The 16,399-nt window shown below is 39.6% G+C and overlaps 1 protein-coding gene across 1 annotated transcript in view; it reads left to right on the top strand.

The window, feature by feature from the left end:
* WDR64 (WD repeat domain 64) overlaps positions 1 to 16,399 on the top strand; it is a 147,655-nt gene that overhangs the window by 120,864 nt on the left and 10,392 nt on the right. Inside the window, exons 22-25 of the mRNA XM_017532117.2 lie at positions 3,589 to 3,647; positions 6,690 to 6,799; positions 11,127 to 11,312; positions 13,880 to 13,985. Coding sequence (XP_017387606.1) covers positions 3,589 to 3,647; positions 6,690 to 6,799; positions 11,127 to 11,312; positions 13,880 to 13,985 — 461 coding nt within the window. The remainder of the gene's footprint in view (positions 1 to 3,588; positions 3,648 to 6,689; positions 6,800 to 11,126; positions 11,313 to 13,879; positions 13,986 to 16,399) is intronic.

Here is a 16,399-nt window from a genome sequence, read left to right as displayed (position 1 = left end):
TTCAGGCAATTCTCCTGCCCCAGCCTCCTGAGTCGCTGAGATTACAGGCACGCGCCACCATGCCCAGCTAATTTTTTGTATTTTTAGTAGAGACGGGGTTTCACCATGTTGACAAGGATGGTCTCGATCTCTTGACCTCGTGATCCACCCGCCTCGGCCTCCCACAGTGCTGGGATTACAGGCTTGAGCCACCGTGCCCGGCCTTGTTGAGCTTTTTTCTATGCCTCAGTAAATGTTAAGAGAACTTCTTTGAGGGCTGCTATCTATTCACTAGATTAAATCAGACATCCTCACATCCTCAGGCATCATTACATCATTAGTTGTTGCCTTTAAAAAAAAAAAAAATAGAGAGAGAAAGAGACAAGGTCTGATTCTGTGGCCCAGGCTGGAGTGCAGTGATGACTCAGAGCTTGCTGTAACCTCCAGCTCCTGGGTACAAGTGATCCTTCCACCTCAGCCTCCTGAGTAGCTGAGACTATAGGTTTGTGCCACCTTTTTTTCTGTAGAGACAGGTCTTCTTTTTCTATTTTCCTAAAGTAGAAGCTTAGATTGTTGACTTTAGATCTTTCTTCCTTTCTAATATATGCATTGAATGATATGAATTTCCATGTAAGCAATACTACCACTGCATACCACAAATTTTGATAAGTTGTAATTTCACTGTTTTTTTTGTTTTTTCAATTAAGACAAAGTCTCGTAGTTATCGCCCAGACTGGAGTGCAGTGGTACTATCTCCACTTACTGCAACCTCCACCTCCCAGGTTCAAGTGATTCTCCCACCTCAGCCTCCCGAGTAGCTGGGATTACAGGCACCTGCCATCACAGCCAACTCATTTTTGTATTTTTAGTAGAGACAGAGTTTCACCATGGTGGCCAGTCTGGTTTCAAACCCCTGACTTCAGGTGATCCACCCACCTCAGCCTCCCAAAGTGCTGAAATTACAGGCATGGGCCACCATGCCTGGCCTCACCTTTATTTAATTCAAAATACTTTCAAATTTCCCTTGAGATTTATTCTTTGACCCAAAGAATTTAAAAATATTCTACATGATCTTCAATTAGTTTGGGATTTTCCAGTTGTCTTTCTGTTACTGGTTTCTACTTTAATTCCATTGTGATGGGAAAACATACATTGTATGATGTCTGTTCTTTTACATTTGTTCAGGTGTGTTCTGTGGACCAGAACATGGTCTGTCTTGGGGAATGTCTACATGATCTTCAGAAGAATGTGTGTTCTGCTGTTGTTGTATGAAGTAATCTACAGATGTCAATTATATTCAGTTTATTGATGGTGCTGTTGATTTCAACTTTATCTTTAATGACTTTCTGCCTGCTTGGTCTACCCATTCTTGATAGAAGGGTGTTGAAGTCTCCAACTATAATAATGGATCCATCTATTTTAACCTGTTGTCCCGTAAATATTTTGAGACTCTGTTATTAGGGCAATACATATTAAGGATGGTCAAATCTTGGAGAATTGACCTTTTTATCACTAGGTAACGTCCTCTGTTTAGCCCCGATAAGTTTTATCACTCTGAAGTCTGCTCTGTCTGAAACTAATACAGCTACACTTGCTTTCTTTTGATTAGTGTTGGTGTGGTATATCTTTTTCTATTCCTTTGCTTCTAATCTGTATGTATCTATATTTAAAGTAGGTTTTTTTATATGCAACATTTGGTGGGGTCATGTTTTCAAATTCACTCGGACAATCTCTTTGTTTTAATTGGTGTATTTAGATTGTTGGCATCTAAAGTAATTGATTATTGACTTGATACTTGAATTAGTATCTACCATATTTGTTATTATTCTTAATTTGTTGCCCTTGCTTTTTATTCCTGTTTTTGTCTTCCACTCTTTTTCTGCCTTTTGTGGTTTTAATTGAGCATTTGGTGTGAATCTATTTTCTCTCCTTTCTTAGCATATTAATTACCCTTCCTTTTAAGTGTTTTTTAGTGGTTGTCCTGGAGTTTATAATATATATTCACAATTAGCCTGTGCCTGTTTTCAAATCACATTATGCCACTTTGTATCTCTTTGTACCAAAGTGTCCCTAATGTCTCTCTTTTATCTCCTGTATAGTTACTATTATTCAAGTATTTATGAGTTATAATTATCAAATATGTTGTTGCTATCATTATTTTTTTACAAACTATTATCTGGTAGATCAATTAAGATTAACAAAAATAAAAGTTTTTATTTTATCTTCATTTATTCCTTGCCTAATGTTCTTACTTTCTTTAGGTAGATCTGAGTTATTATTATTTTTTTAAACTATATCATTTTTCTTCTTTCTTTCTTTTTTTCTTTTTCTTTTATTTTTTTTTATTTTATTTATTTTATTTTTTTGAGACAGAGTCTTGCTCTGTCACCCAGGCTGGAGTGCAGCGATGCAATCTCGGCTCACAGCAGCAACCTCCGCCTTCTGGGTTCAAGCCTCAGCCTCCTGAGTAGCTGGAACTACAGGCGCGTTTCACCATGCCTGGCTCAATTTTTCTATTTTTAGTAGAGACGGGGTTTCACCATGTTAGCCAGGATGGTCTCTATATCCAGACCTTGTGATCCGCCCACCTTGGCCTCCCAAAGTGCTGGGATTACAGGCGTGAGCCACCATGTCTGGCCTCATTTTTCTTCTTTCTGAACTTCTTTTAACATGTCTTGAAAGGCAGGCCTATGAATGACATTGTTTGAGAAAGTCATTATTTCTTCACTTTTGAAGGTTAATTTTGCCAAGTACAGAGTTCTAGGCTGATCAGTTTTTTCTCTCAAAATATTAAATATTTTATTTTACTCTTCTTGCTTGTATTGCTTCTGATAAGAAGTTTGATGTCATTCTTATCTTTGTGTTCTTTTTTTTCCCCGTCTGGCATCTTTCAAGACTCTTTTTTATATCTTTGTTTTCCTGCAGTTTAAATAGTTTAAATGTTGAGGTGTAGTCATTGTTGCTCTTTGATATGTAGTTTTTGTAACTATCATTTGAATTGTAGGTTGAATATTTCTATAAGAGTTTGGACTCTGTTTGGTGGTATATTCATTTCCATTACCCTGATCTCTAAAAGAACTCTAAGTGGGTAAAGCAACTTCATTAGGACTTATCAAGACAGAAACAAAACAATTTCTACACATAAAAATAAATATGGGCTGGGCATGGAGGCCCAGGCCTGTAATCCCAGCCCTTTATGTGGCCAAGGCAGGTGGATCATCTGAGGTCAGGAGTTCAAGACCAGCTTGTCCAATATGGTGAAACCCCATCTCTACTAAACATACAAAAAAAAAAAAAAAAATAGCTGGTGGCAGGTACCTGCAATCCCAGCTTCTTGGGCCACTGATGCAGGAGAATTGCTTGAACCCAGGAGGCAGAGGTTGCAGTGAGCCGACATTGTGCCTTTGCACTCTATCCTGGGCTACAGAGTGAGACTCCATCTTAAATAAATACATAAATGTGAATATGAGAGTTCTGCTTTCATTTCTGTTTTCTCAGATTCTGATTTATTCAGCATTATAAATGCCTACATCAAAATAACTTTCGGATAGTATTGATTTAGATAACACCATATCTAATTAAAGATTCCAATGTTTAAATTTTATACAGAAGGACATGTTATCCTTTGCAATATTAGCTCTTTCCTGGATCCACCTCATGATGAAAAGGTAAGGACTGTAGTTTTCCACTTTAATTTATGAGTCAGCACATATTTATTGAGCATTTTTTAATACCAGACACTTACATAAAGGATAGAAATAGAAGACTCTCTATTGTCAAGGCACATATACTATTGAAATTTGAGCTATATGACAAATAGAAATGATCTGCTGGTGAAAAGAGAGGAGGAAGAAGTGAGTGAGGGAGAGGAGTGAGTACGCCAGCCGCTGGTCACTTTGCATCTTCTTCATGTTTTGACCTATTTGTGAGAATTTATACAGCAACCCAGAGTTTGAAAGAGTTCATAGATTATATAGTCAGTTTCTATATCTTACACATCTTTATAAGATATTCCATAACCTTCCTTGCAAACCTAGTGCAGAAATATTTAAGAAATTCTTATAACTAGTCTAAATTCTCCCTAAAATTCATGCACATTTTATTATATTTTTTAAAATATTATACCAAGGAACAGGTATTTTAGCATAGTCTTATTTTTTTTAATACATCAAATCAAAAGCTAAATATTGGCTTAAATAGATACATCGTATTTTTGGATCACAAGTGTTAACAAGGGGTTTATGTTGATCAGGATTTGATTCCTTGCAGACTGTCTCAGAATAGTTATTGTTTAAAATATTGTTTCATTTGATTAATGGAGTTTTCTTTTTGTTTCAGAGAATCTATTCTAACTCTTATAAAGTTTAGGTATTCAACTTTAGTTTGAGTGTTTCCACCTGCATAGTAAATCAGAGAATAGCTTGCCTGGGTGCACATAGTGAGTTAGTGATGAAATCAGGGCCAGGAGCAGGGTTCCTGTTTGCTAATCCAATACTCTTTCCGTATATAACACTTATGCTATCAAAGGAATAACAATAAGGTTCAAACAACTTGGGAAACATGAAGTTTCATTTATCAGTAACTATAAATTGCTGTAAGCTGAACAAAAACAAACCATATGCTTAATTCATGCATAGGTGAAAAGTTATGTAATTGTTTTATTCTACTATTGATGACTACAATGTATTATTAATTTTAACAGATAAAATATCATTCAAAGCCTACAGTTTTGCAAATAGAATTTCTATAAACTAGCAACCAAGATCTTTCAAAATTCATAGAAAATCTTCAAAACAAAGATATAGAATAATATTGAGTTACAATCATAGTAGAAATGATTTTAAAGCATTTTTACAAATTTAAAATTAGAGAATCTATTTTAAATAGATTCTTTAAATAGAATTTAAAAACATTTTAAATTCTTCATATTCAATCTCATTTCAACCTTTCTGTACTCAGACAATGGGATCATGCCATTTGTACATGGCTGCTTATTAATAAATATACAACAGAACCATAGAAACTGGCTATAAAATGCCTCATTATTATGTAGATCAACATAATACCAATGCTTTAACCAGGTCAGGCTGTAGATTACAACTGCAATGGATACGTAATATGTCAGTCTAGAAAAAAAGTTAAGCTTGTTCTCTCCACATATTACTGATAAAAAGGAGCTCCATGGGATACAGATATTCTAAAAGATAAGATAGTCAAAACCTCTCCACAGAAAGAGAGACCACACATATAATTACATATGCACACATACAGAAAAGACAGTCTTAGTTTCTAATTGCAGGTTTTAATCCATTAGGAGTCATGAAAGCAATTAAATTAGTCGTAACCAGTATTTTTATAAAAATAGAAGAGAAGGGAATGCAATGCAATAGAACAGAATAGATCATGTTGATGTATATTTCACATAGGTTTGGAGTTCTCTTTCATGACCAAGAAAATGAGATGCCATGTTCACCTCTGTTAAAAGGTATCACAAATGTCAAAGAAGTTGAGTTTTTTAAATAGAATTATTTCAAAGAATTAAGCAAGATAGGTAGCTCAGAGAGTTAGACCCAAGTATCATTTTATGAAACTTGTTTCAGACACATTTCAGGTACATATTCACTGGGTCATGAGGCAAAATGTGTACCTAACTATAGATACAGTTCATGTTAGAGAATGACATCCTAAGGCAGAGAAAGATGCCTTGGATGACCAGATAGTCTTGAATAGCTTTGAGACAATAAGAAGTAGGAGAGTGCAGATCTTACTTTGGATCTCTAAGAACAACCAGAGGGAATTGAGTCAGAAAGCCAACAAATTTAGGAGTAATTATGCCTAACCTTTGTTAAAGTCTAAATGAATAGAAGACTCATAGGAGAGCTCTAAACTGCCAGGATTGTCTTCACATTACACTTCTAGGTAAATGGCCCAGGGCAAAGTAAGGTTTAGTCTGGGTTTATCGATGATAAAGAGGGAGTACACTCACAAGGGGTATGACTGCAGAGCAAGCTCTCCAGTTAACAGCGCTGCTTCACATAGTTTAGGAATGTCTTCTGAGGCCCACAAGGGACCCTACACTTAAAGATAACTACATCCTGAAGACACATAAACAAGCCTCATCATATCTTTTTCTTTTCTTTTTTTTCTTTTCTACTCCTGCGACAGATGATTCGTGATGTTTTTGAAAGAGAATGAGCTGAGCTTTATTATTTTCATTAATTACTCATAGCATATATCTCCCGTCCCACACTCCCCCAAAAAGAAAAAAACAGCCAGTTCTATCTCTAGATAAGATTCAAACATGGGAAAAGTCTTTTTGCCAATCTCCCCTTTAGCTTTCACCTTCCAGCTCTGTTTTCTTCTATTCTTGATTATATTTACTTTCAGTCCTAAGGCATCTCTTTCCCCTAGTCATCTGCTAATCATCAATTAAATGAATTGCTAATCCTCAGTTACATGATAAATTGCCAAAGACATAAGATACTTCCTCTCCCAGGGAGATGTATAAATTAATAAGTCTCTAAAAACAGGACTTCTGGTACCCCAACAAGCAAGAGAAGAGCTAATTGGGGCAAGGACTTAATCATCTTGCACAGATGTCTACACCGTCCACTCATAAACTTGGCTCAGTGAAAAATCATTTTGTTCAAGACTACATTTTAACTAGCATATACTTATTCCAAGGACTATGCCTTGTTGTTGCTATCTAGAAATTCAAGCAGCTGCTTTCCTGGCGTGCTCATTCTCTGGAAATTATTAAAGTAATCTATGTAGAAGAAAAACAAGTGGTACTTACTGCCTCCATCGATGGCTCAGTAAGGTAAGGCAAGATGGCATCGTACTGTGAATTCAGTATTGTGAGCATGAGAGTAAAGGATTTTAAGTTAAAGTTGAAGTATAAAGTTCAAATGCAATCTTGGTAAACTGATTTAAATAAGTAAATAGATGGCACAAAACAAAAGGACTTTGAGAAGATGGCCATTGATTTGGAGTTCTCTTTCATGACCAAGGAAATGAGATGCCATGTTCATCTATGATAAAAGGTATCACACATGCTTTCATTAAAAGTGGAGGTTTTTTTTGGTAGAATTATTTCAAAGAATTAAGCAAGATAGATAGCTCAGAGAGTTAGACCCAAACCCAGAGAAAGTCACAGAGTGGGGCTCAGAATTAGAATTCATAGTAAAGTAACAAAAAAGAGCAGCTGATGCTGAGAAAATTGAGTAAGCTAATTATTTCATTGACACTATAATGGATTTTGCAAAGCCCACTTGTTTTCAATTACCTACATAATGCTTAGTACACAAAGTGCTAAAGACACATACATATCTAAAGAGAAAGAAAGGAAATGTCATGGCATTTCCAGAAACAAATTTCTACATATTGAAATGTCTTAAGTTCAATATTTTATGTTACATAAAAACTGCTGGACTGAAATTCAAGAGAGTCTAGCTAACTGTGTGGGCCTGAGGCTAGAGAGTTAGATAGACCAAGGCCATGCAGTGTCTAGGAGGCACTGATGAGAATTTGGATCTTTCCCCTGAAAGAAATAGCCACTGCACAGAATTTTATGTGGTGGAGTGTAACTGGCGGAAGGGAGCAGGTTGCAGGGGCATCCCAAACACACTCACTGTTCCCCGATCGGATGTGTTTTTTCCAGGTCCTTGTGCTCTCACTCACCCAATAATAGGGAGGAGAGCCCCTCCTTCCAAGGCTTTTGGTGGGCTTTCTAAATAAAGGAAGCTCACCTGGGCTGCTTACCATTCCCGCATGCAGGAAATTAGACAAAGAACTCTAGCTCCCAGATGGTGACGTGGATGGAGGCATGGGGCTGGGAAGTTCTTGCCTTTGAAACCACGCCCCTTGTGGACCCAGGAAGAGAAGTTAACATAGTCCCTCAGGAGTAATATGACCTGATTTATGTTTTTGAAAGGTATTGGGTGGGAAATAGATTGCAGGGCAGTAAAAGTGGGAGCAAAGAGATCAGTTTAAAGTCCAGGGTGAATACAGTGGCTTGGATTAGAGGAGTGGTCGCAACGCTAGAAATAAGTGGTTTAGATTTGATGATAGCTATCTAGGAGGTAAAATCAAGAAGATATGAACTTTAACTGAAAGTGGAGGTAAGTGATAAATGTCAAGAATGACACCTGGCTTATGCAACTAGATGAATGTTGGAACCATTCATTAAGATATGGGGCTCTAGAAGAGGAAAATGTTTACGATGTGAAAAGGATAAAGAGCTTTAGAATGGTGAATTTAAGGTGAATCTTTGGGATTAAGGTCCTATTTGGAGGCAAAAGGTTAGAGTTACTTCCTCTGTCAGAAAGGAAATCTGCTGTTTTAATTGCAGGAAAGTATAAGAACTTTAAATGTCATTATTATAGATGTTTTTAACAACTCAGTCCCTTGGTCTCTGCTCCAGCTTAATTTTTGCTACCTATGAGCAGAAATGTTAATTTGAGTTTGTAACACACACATACACACAGGGCACAACCACATGTGCACATTCCTCTGTTGTTGTAAGGTATTCCCTGCTTGTCTTGGTCTGTTCAGGCAACAAAACAACTTACACTGGGTAATTTATAAACAACAATTTATTGCTCACCATTCTGAAGTCTGGGGTGTCCAAGATCAAGGCTCTAGCAGATTCAGGGTCTGGTGAGGGCTTGCTCTCTGCTTCGTAAATGATGCCCTCTAGCTGTGTCTGTACTTGGAGAAAGATGCAAACAAGCTCCCTTAGGCCTCTTTTTAAAGGACGCTAATTCCATTCCTGAAGGCTGAGCCCTTGTGACCTAAGCTCCTCCCGTTTCACATCAATACTGCCACTTTGGGGGTTAAGTTTCAACATAGGAATTTGGCAGGCGGACAAAAACATTCACACCATTGCAGTGCTCACACCAGTTACCCTTGGCATGGAGAAATTAATTTTATGATTTCTTACAGTGAAAATCTCCCTAGATACTCAGTTGAAAGTGCCTAGATCTATTAATAACCACCTCAGAACACAACTTCTCCACCACTAAGCTATGTCCCTTTGCTAATATTCACTGCCGCTCTCTAAACAGTTAGGCAGTTTCAACATTCTCAATCTTGTTTGTCAAAAAGATTAGATTTTTAAATATGAAACAAACATAATTGAGGCTGCGCTCGGGGATACAGGACAGGTGATCAGTCTGAAGACAAAAGTTCGGGAAGGCAAAGTGGGGCTCAAGGTAGTCGAGGATCGATACCTGAGGCCCAGGAAATGAAGCTGAGAAGCAGGATTGGTTATTTGGGAGATCTCCACACACAGCAGGAAACCCTGAAACAAGGAGACTAGAGTCACTTTAGGCCTGCCTGAAACAGAATCAGTTTAGAGTTGTTCTGGAGTTAGTCCCTCACCGTTCTAACTTTTACTATTAAACAGCTGGAAAAGGCTCTGGCAAGGCCATGACATTTTTGTAGTGCTGGAGAATTAATATATGGAAGGGACAGGAGATGCTCATGTTAATTCCCCAGGACACTGTCAAGTGTGAGAAGTCCCAAAGAGATACCACCGTTTCTGCCTTCTTCTCAGCATCCACCTCTTAGAGGTGGGAGGCTGCTCGGATTTTGCAGAACCTACTCTTCGTTTGTTTAGCTTGCTTACCCTCCTCCTCTTGGGTCATGCTGCAGGGCGTATGATGATGATTTCCATCATTTGCTACTCTGAGGTTTAAATCAAGAAATAAAAGGAAGATCTTCCAAAAACTATTTTATGTTCCCATACGGCTTAGGGCACATACTCCTAAAAATACTCTGTATTACTTTAAACCACATGGGCTATTTAGAGGGACCTCCTGGAGTGAATTGATAGTAAAACAATGCGCTTGGATAATGAATCACTTCTTTTGCCATCCTACTTCAGAACTCAGTTGTAAAAATGAGCATCATATTTGCACAATAGTAGTAATTGTAGATGGAGTTTGAGAATTTGATAATAGTAAAATCATGATGAGATCTCTCTGCCCGTAAGTTTGGTTAATGCTGATTTGAAAAGTAGCCTACTGAGATACAGCCCATTCCAAGGCCTAATTCAAAGATTACACTGTTAGTCAGCAAGCGTTCTGATTAGCTTGAATGGGCAGTGTTATTTTCCCAAAAGAAAATAGAAAGGAAATGTGGTATACATACACCAGGGAATACTAAGCAGCCATGAGAAAAGAACGAGGTCATATCTTCTTTTGCAGGGATGCGGATGGAGCTAAAGGCCATTATCCTTAGCAAACAAATGCAGTTTTATTTTCCCGAAATAATACTGCCCATTTGTTTTCTGGCTTTGACAAAGGGGTGTCATAGTACAGATTCAAATTAATATTTCCCAAAAGTTTGCAGACTACAGTCTAACTGATAAAAATGTTGGCCAGACACGGTGGCTCACTCCTATAATCCCAGCACTTTGGGAGGCTGAGGTGGGCAGATCACGTAAGGTCAGGAGTTTGAGACCAGCTTGGCCAACATGGTGAAACCCCATCTCCACTAAAAATACAAGAATTAGCCGGGTATGGTGGCAGGTGCCTGTAATCCCAGCTACTAGGAATGCTGAGGCGGAAGAATCACTTGAGCCCAGGAGGTGGAGGTTGTAGTAAGCCAAGATCATGCCATTGTACTCCAGCCTGGGTGACAAGAGCAAAACTCCCTCTCAAAAACAAAACCAAATAAAACAATAGTTTACATTATGATTAGCTCCACAGTATTTAATAGAGAGGGTCTTGAACTCAAGCAAAAATTCCTTAATGGTGGCCGGGTATGGTGGGTCATGCCTGTAATCCCAGCACTTTGGGAGGCCAAGGTGGCTGGATCACGAAGTCAGGAGTTCAAGACCAGCCTGGCCAAAATGGTGAAACCCCATCTCTACTAAAAATACAAAAATTAGCTGAGTGAGGTGGCCTGCCTGTAATCCCAGCTACTTGGGAGGATGAGGCAGGAGAATTGCTTGAACCCGCGAGGCAGAGGTTGCAGTGAGCCGAGATTGCACCACTACACTCCAGCCTGGGTGACAGAGTGAGACTCGGTCTCAGAAATAAAAAAAATTCCTTAATGGACCAGTGCAAATTTACATAAATGATCAGAATAACTTCCACCAAATTTTCCAGTTACCTTTTTCTCCCTTCCTTTGCCTTCCTCAGGCTCTGGCATGCCCTCAATGGACATTATTGTGGATATTTTGGACAGCGAAGGGTCTTCGAATTATCACAGACAAATGATTTCATTTTGCCCTGTGATGTTACTGAATATCCCATAGAAATAAAAGAAGAAAGCAAGTTCACAGAGAAGCAAAAATATGAATATCCTCTGATATTTAACCGGGAAAAGTAAGACCATTAGCTCTTCTTTAGATAAGCATATGAGAATTAAACTGTTGAGATGCTGTGGCACTGTCTTTGAGATGGAGAGTTCAAAGGCAAGAGGCCCAGAACTTTTCAATAATTTTGCAATCCAGTGGAAGGGAGATATATGTAAACAAAGCTATAATTCGTAGTACTTCTGGGAACATCTGATTCTTAATAACAGAAGGGCAAATAGGATTTAACCAAAGAAGTTCAAAGGTGCAATAACTTAGTGGGGGAGATTCGAGCATGTTTAAAGGCATAGGGGAGGAAGGATAGAGTGCAGAATGTTAGTGAATAGCTATTTTCCACTTTTGCAATCTTCAATACTGGTTTTAGATGTAGTTAGGCCTTTGTCATAATAGGTAGAAGAGATGAGTAGTCATCTGAGCTTTCAATATCAGCAGAGGTCAACCCCAGAAGATGAATGTCAAAATGTCTAGCCCTCAGGGGACCAGACCTGCCCTGATTGGTTACATCTCACGGTCTGGCACTAAGGGAGCCAAGCAAGATGAGTCCAAATGGGAAGAACCAGAGAGGGATGTCAAAGCGAAAGTCCTTTAGGGAAATCCCAAGTGCACTCAAGGCTGGAAAGACCCAATGTCATTATCTAATCCAAAAGATAGTAGAAGGGCTTTAAATAGGAACTGAAGCTAAGAATCAGAAGCCACGCAGGATTTGGATCAAAGCAGGAACAACTTGAAAACGATCAAGAAAGGTTCCAGGTGACCCCATCAGTGTTCAAGGCCTACTCTGGCTGGTCAGCAAGGAGCCCTGGAGAAGAGACTGGCTAAGATGGAAGAGGTGGTGTAGTGAGCCGAGCTTCATGACGCAGTCAAGTTTACCGAGCAAAGTCGCTCCGTTTTATCTTGGGCAGTGCTTAGCCTTGAACGTTCATATATTCTTCTACTTAAGACAGGATTCCAATTCACCCATATGTGCCTTCTTCTATATAGTAGGAGTTCCTTGCAGACTAGCACCTTGTTTTATACATCTTTGTATAAAACAGTTCATAGCTCAGTGCTCACCACAAGCAGTCACTCAAAAGATATTTATAGAACTAATAACGAATGACTTTATTTAATGGAGAATATCACAAGCAGAGGGAGCAGATGTGAATGGTAGATACAAAAGCGTGAAAGGGCATGGTATATACGGGAGAGCTTTAAGGTAGGACATATGCTCATGTTATGTCATTATTGCTAAATAATTATGGCTTATTTGTAGCAAAATGGCCTTTTCTGTAGAATGACTTCATCTCAGGACATAGTATATCTTGTCTTTTGAAAATGTTAAACAGAAATACCATTCAACCCAGTAATCTCATTACTGGGTATACACCCAAGGAAACAAATGTTTCTACCATAAAGACACAATGCAGGTGTATGTTCACGGAAGCATGATTCACAATAGCAAAGACATGGAATCAACCTAGGTATGCATCAATGGTAGATTGGATAAAGAAATGTGGTACATACAGGCCATGGAATACTATACAACCATAAAAGAGAATTAGATCATGTCCTTTGCAGGAACATGAATGGAGCTGGAGGCTATTATCCTTAGCAAACTAACTCAGGAACAGAAAACCAAATACTGCAGTTCTCACTTATAAGTGGGAGCTAAATGATGAGAACACGTGGACACATCGAGGGAACAACAGACACTGGGACCTACTGGCGGGTGGAGGGTAGGAGGAGGGAGAGGATCAGGAAAAATAACTAATAGGTTAATACTTTGGTGATGAAATAATCTGTATAACAAACCCCCATGACACAAGGGTACCAAAATAACAACCTGCACAGGTACCCCTCAACTTAAATAGAATTTAAAAAATATAGTTAAGACTTTCTAAATACATGTATAGTTAAGTTTTGACGATAGAGGGAAGCTTCCTTGAATCACACAGAAGTCAAGCATTGGTCTTGTAAAAGAGGTTTCCTAGTTCCTAATATACAGTTTCCCCTCCAAAGGCTATTAGTGAATTTAAATACATGAAATGGCCGGGTGCGGGGGCTCAGGCCTGTAATCCCAGCACTTTAGGAGGCTGAGGCAGGCAGATCACTTGAGGTCAGGAGTTCGAGACCAGCCTGGCCAACATGGAGAAACCCCGTCTTTACTAAAAGTATAAAAATTAGCCAGGTGTGGTGATGCGCGCCAGTAGTCCCAGCTACTTGGGAGTGCGCACCAGTAGTCCCAGCTACTTGGGAGGCTGAGGTACAAGAATCACTCGAACCCAGGAGGTGGAGGTTGCAATGAGCCGAGATTGTGCCACTGCACTCCAGCATGGGCAACAGAGTGAGACCTTGTCACAAAATATATGAAACAAATAAATGGAATGTTCTGGCTGAGTAGGGTTTGCTGTGGTTTCTATAGCGGAATATTTGGGAAGCCAAGTGGAATAAGAGTTGGGTGCCGAGATTTTGTCACTGGGACTGATGCCATAGGAATTAAGAAATTTGAGCCCCGGAGAAAGACATAATGGATCTTTGTTTAGTTGGCAGATAATAAAAGGTATGGATGTGTACTTATTCTTGTATCTTTATATGTAGATGGAGAAAAATGAGCTCAATGTCTTTACTTTTCAAACGTACACCTCCCAAGGCCTTTGAAGTGGAACGGGATTTCAAGTTTTTCAAGTCTCTTTCTTCTCCTAAGGTAGCTTTAAAAAAAAATGGCAACAACATTAAAACCTTTGCTTTTGTTTTTCTGAATTCAAATATGTCCAGTAATATAACATATTAATGTTTTATTGATGATATTACTGATTACCATAAACTTGGTGTTTTAAACAATACAAATTAATTATCTTACAATTTTGGAGGCCAAAAGTTCTACATGGGGGTCTACACTGAGGTGTCACTTGAGCTGAGTTTCTTTCTGGAGGCTGTAAGAGAAAAATCTCCTATTCCTTATCTTGTGACTCCCTTCCTTCATCTTCAAAGCCAGAAATGGGATGGTCACAATGGCTCACGCCAGTAGTCTCAGAACTTTGGAAGACCGAGGTGGGCAGATCTCCTGACATGAGGAGTTCGCGACCAGCCTGATCAACATGATGAAACTCCATCTCTGCTAAAAATGAAAAAAATTAGCCAAGCATGGTGACAAGTGCCTGTAGTCCCAGCTATTTGGGAGGCTGAGGTATGAGAATTGCTTGAACCCAGGAGGCAGTGGTTGCAGTGAGCTGATATCGCACCAATACACTCCAGCCTTGGCAACAGAGCAAGACTCCTTCTAAAAAAAAAATGTGTCCTCTCTCTGACCACGTGGTCACATGTCCCTCTGACCCAGCAGGAAAAAGTCACTGCTTTTAAATATTTATGTGAGACGGGTGCAGTGGTCTGTAAACCCAGCATATTGGGAGGTCAGGGTGGAAAGATCCCTTGAGTCCAGGGATCAAGACCAGTCTAGGCAACATAGTGAGACTATGTCTCTATTAAAAAAAATGTTTTAAAAGTAGCTAGGTGGGTGGGCATGGTGGCTTATACCTATAATCCCAGCACTTTGGGAGGCCAAGGCGGGTGGATCACGAGGTCAGGAGTTTGAAACCAGCCTGACCAACATGGTGAAATCCCATCTCTACTAAAAATACAAAAATCAGCTGGACATGGTGGCATGCTCCTGTAATCCCATTTACTTAGGTGGCTGAGGCAGGAGAATTGCTTGAACCTGGGAGGTGGAAGTTGCCGTGAGCCGAGATCGCGCCATTACACTCCAGTCCGGGTGACAGAGTGAGACTCTGTCTCAAAAAAAAACAAAGTAGCTGGGCATGGTGGCAATGCACCTGCGGTCCTAGCTAGTTGGGGGGCTGAGGTGGGAGGATCCCTTGAGCCCAGGAATTTGAAGTTACAGTGAGCTATGATCTCACCACTGCACTCTAGCTTGGGCAAAAAGACTGTCTGGAAAAAAAAAAAAAAAGATGAAAGTGATTGGCTTACCTAGATAACACAGCAGAATCTTCTTGCCTCAAGGTTCTTAACATTAGTCATATCAATATATCCACAAGCTGGGAAGTAGCAGAAAATGGCGCGGACATCTTTGGTAGGCGCTCTTCTACCTTTCACAAGCATGTTGTTCTGCAGTGGAGAATTATGAAAGAAGAGTGTACTGCTGTTGACTCTATTTTTAACAGTTCTGGAGAATGGATATAAAATGATTCCTTAGGCTAAGGCCTAGCATTAGTAAATTTAAATTGATTTCCTCAAGGTTTTCCACAAAATAAACCAAACGAACTTTTCTAAATGTTTATCCCAGCACTAACCTACAGTCACCCCACTCCCTGCAGATCAGACTACTTACTGTTTCCTGAGCATTCCTCTCAGTCTTCTGCCCAACAGTTCAGTACCCCTGGGATGTCCTTGCCACATGTATAACCTCTTTTGTTGTTGTTGAGACAGAGTTTCGTGCTTGTTCCCCAGGCTGGAGTACTATGGCATGATCTTGGCCCACCGCAACCTCTGCCCACCAGGTTCAAGCAATTCTCCTGCCTTAGCCTCCTGAGTACCTGGAATTACAGGCATGGGGCACCATGCCCAGCTAATTTTGTATTTTTGGTAGGGACAGGATTTCTCCATGTTGACCAGGCTGGTCTCGAACTCCCAACCTCAGGTAATCTGCCCACCTCGGCCTCCCAAAGTGCTGGGATTACAGGCATTTGCCACCGTGCCTAGCCCATACCTATAACCTCTTCCATCTGTCCAAGTTCACCCTACCTTTGTAACACATACAAAGGTATGTGATAACTATACAAAATATGGAAAGAACTCCTAAAATCAGTGAGGAAAAAAGAGACAATCTGATGACAAAATGGTTTAAAATAAGGGGGCCGAGCAAGATGGCAGAATAGGACTCCACAGAAGCCATTCCTCCACGGAAACCAGATTGACAAGTATCAAAAAGTCTGAAAATATCAAGGGTTGGTGTGTTGTGGCACAGTCAGAACACTAATCTGCTGATGGTCGTAATGTAGATTGGTAGAACCACTGTGGAAAGCAATGTGGCATTATCTAGTGAAGACGAAAATAGGCCAATCCTGTTAAATGTATACCTCAGGGAAACTTGAACATCTGCTT

Source organism: Cebus imitator, unplaced genomic scaffold (assembly GCF_001604975.1).
Source record: "Cebus imitator isolate Cc_AM_T3 unplaced genomic scaffold, Cebus_imitator-1.0 Scaffold75, whole genome shotgun sequence".
Taxonomy (NCBI): Eukaryota; Metazoa; Chordata; class Mammalia; order Primates; family Cebidae; genus Cebus; species Cebus imitator.
This window is presented reverse-complemented; position numbering and strand designations above follow the sequence as displayed.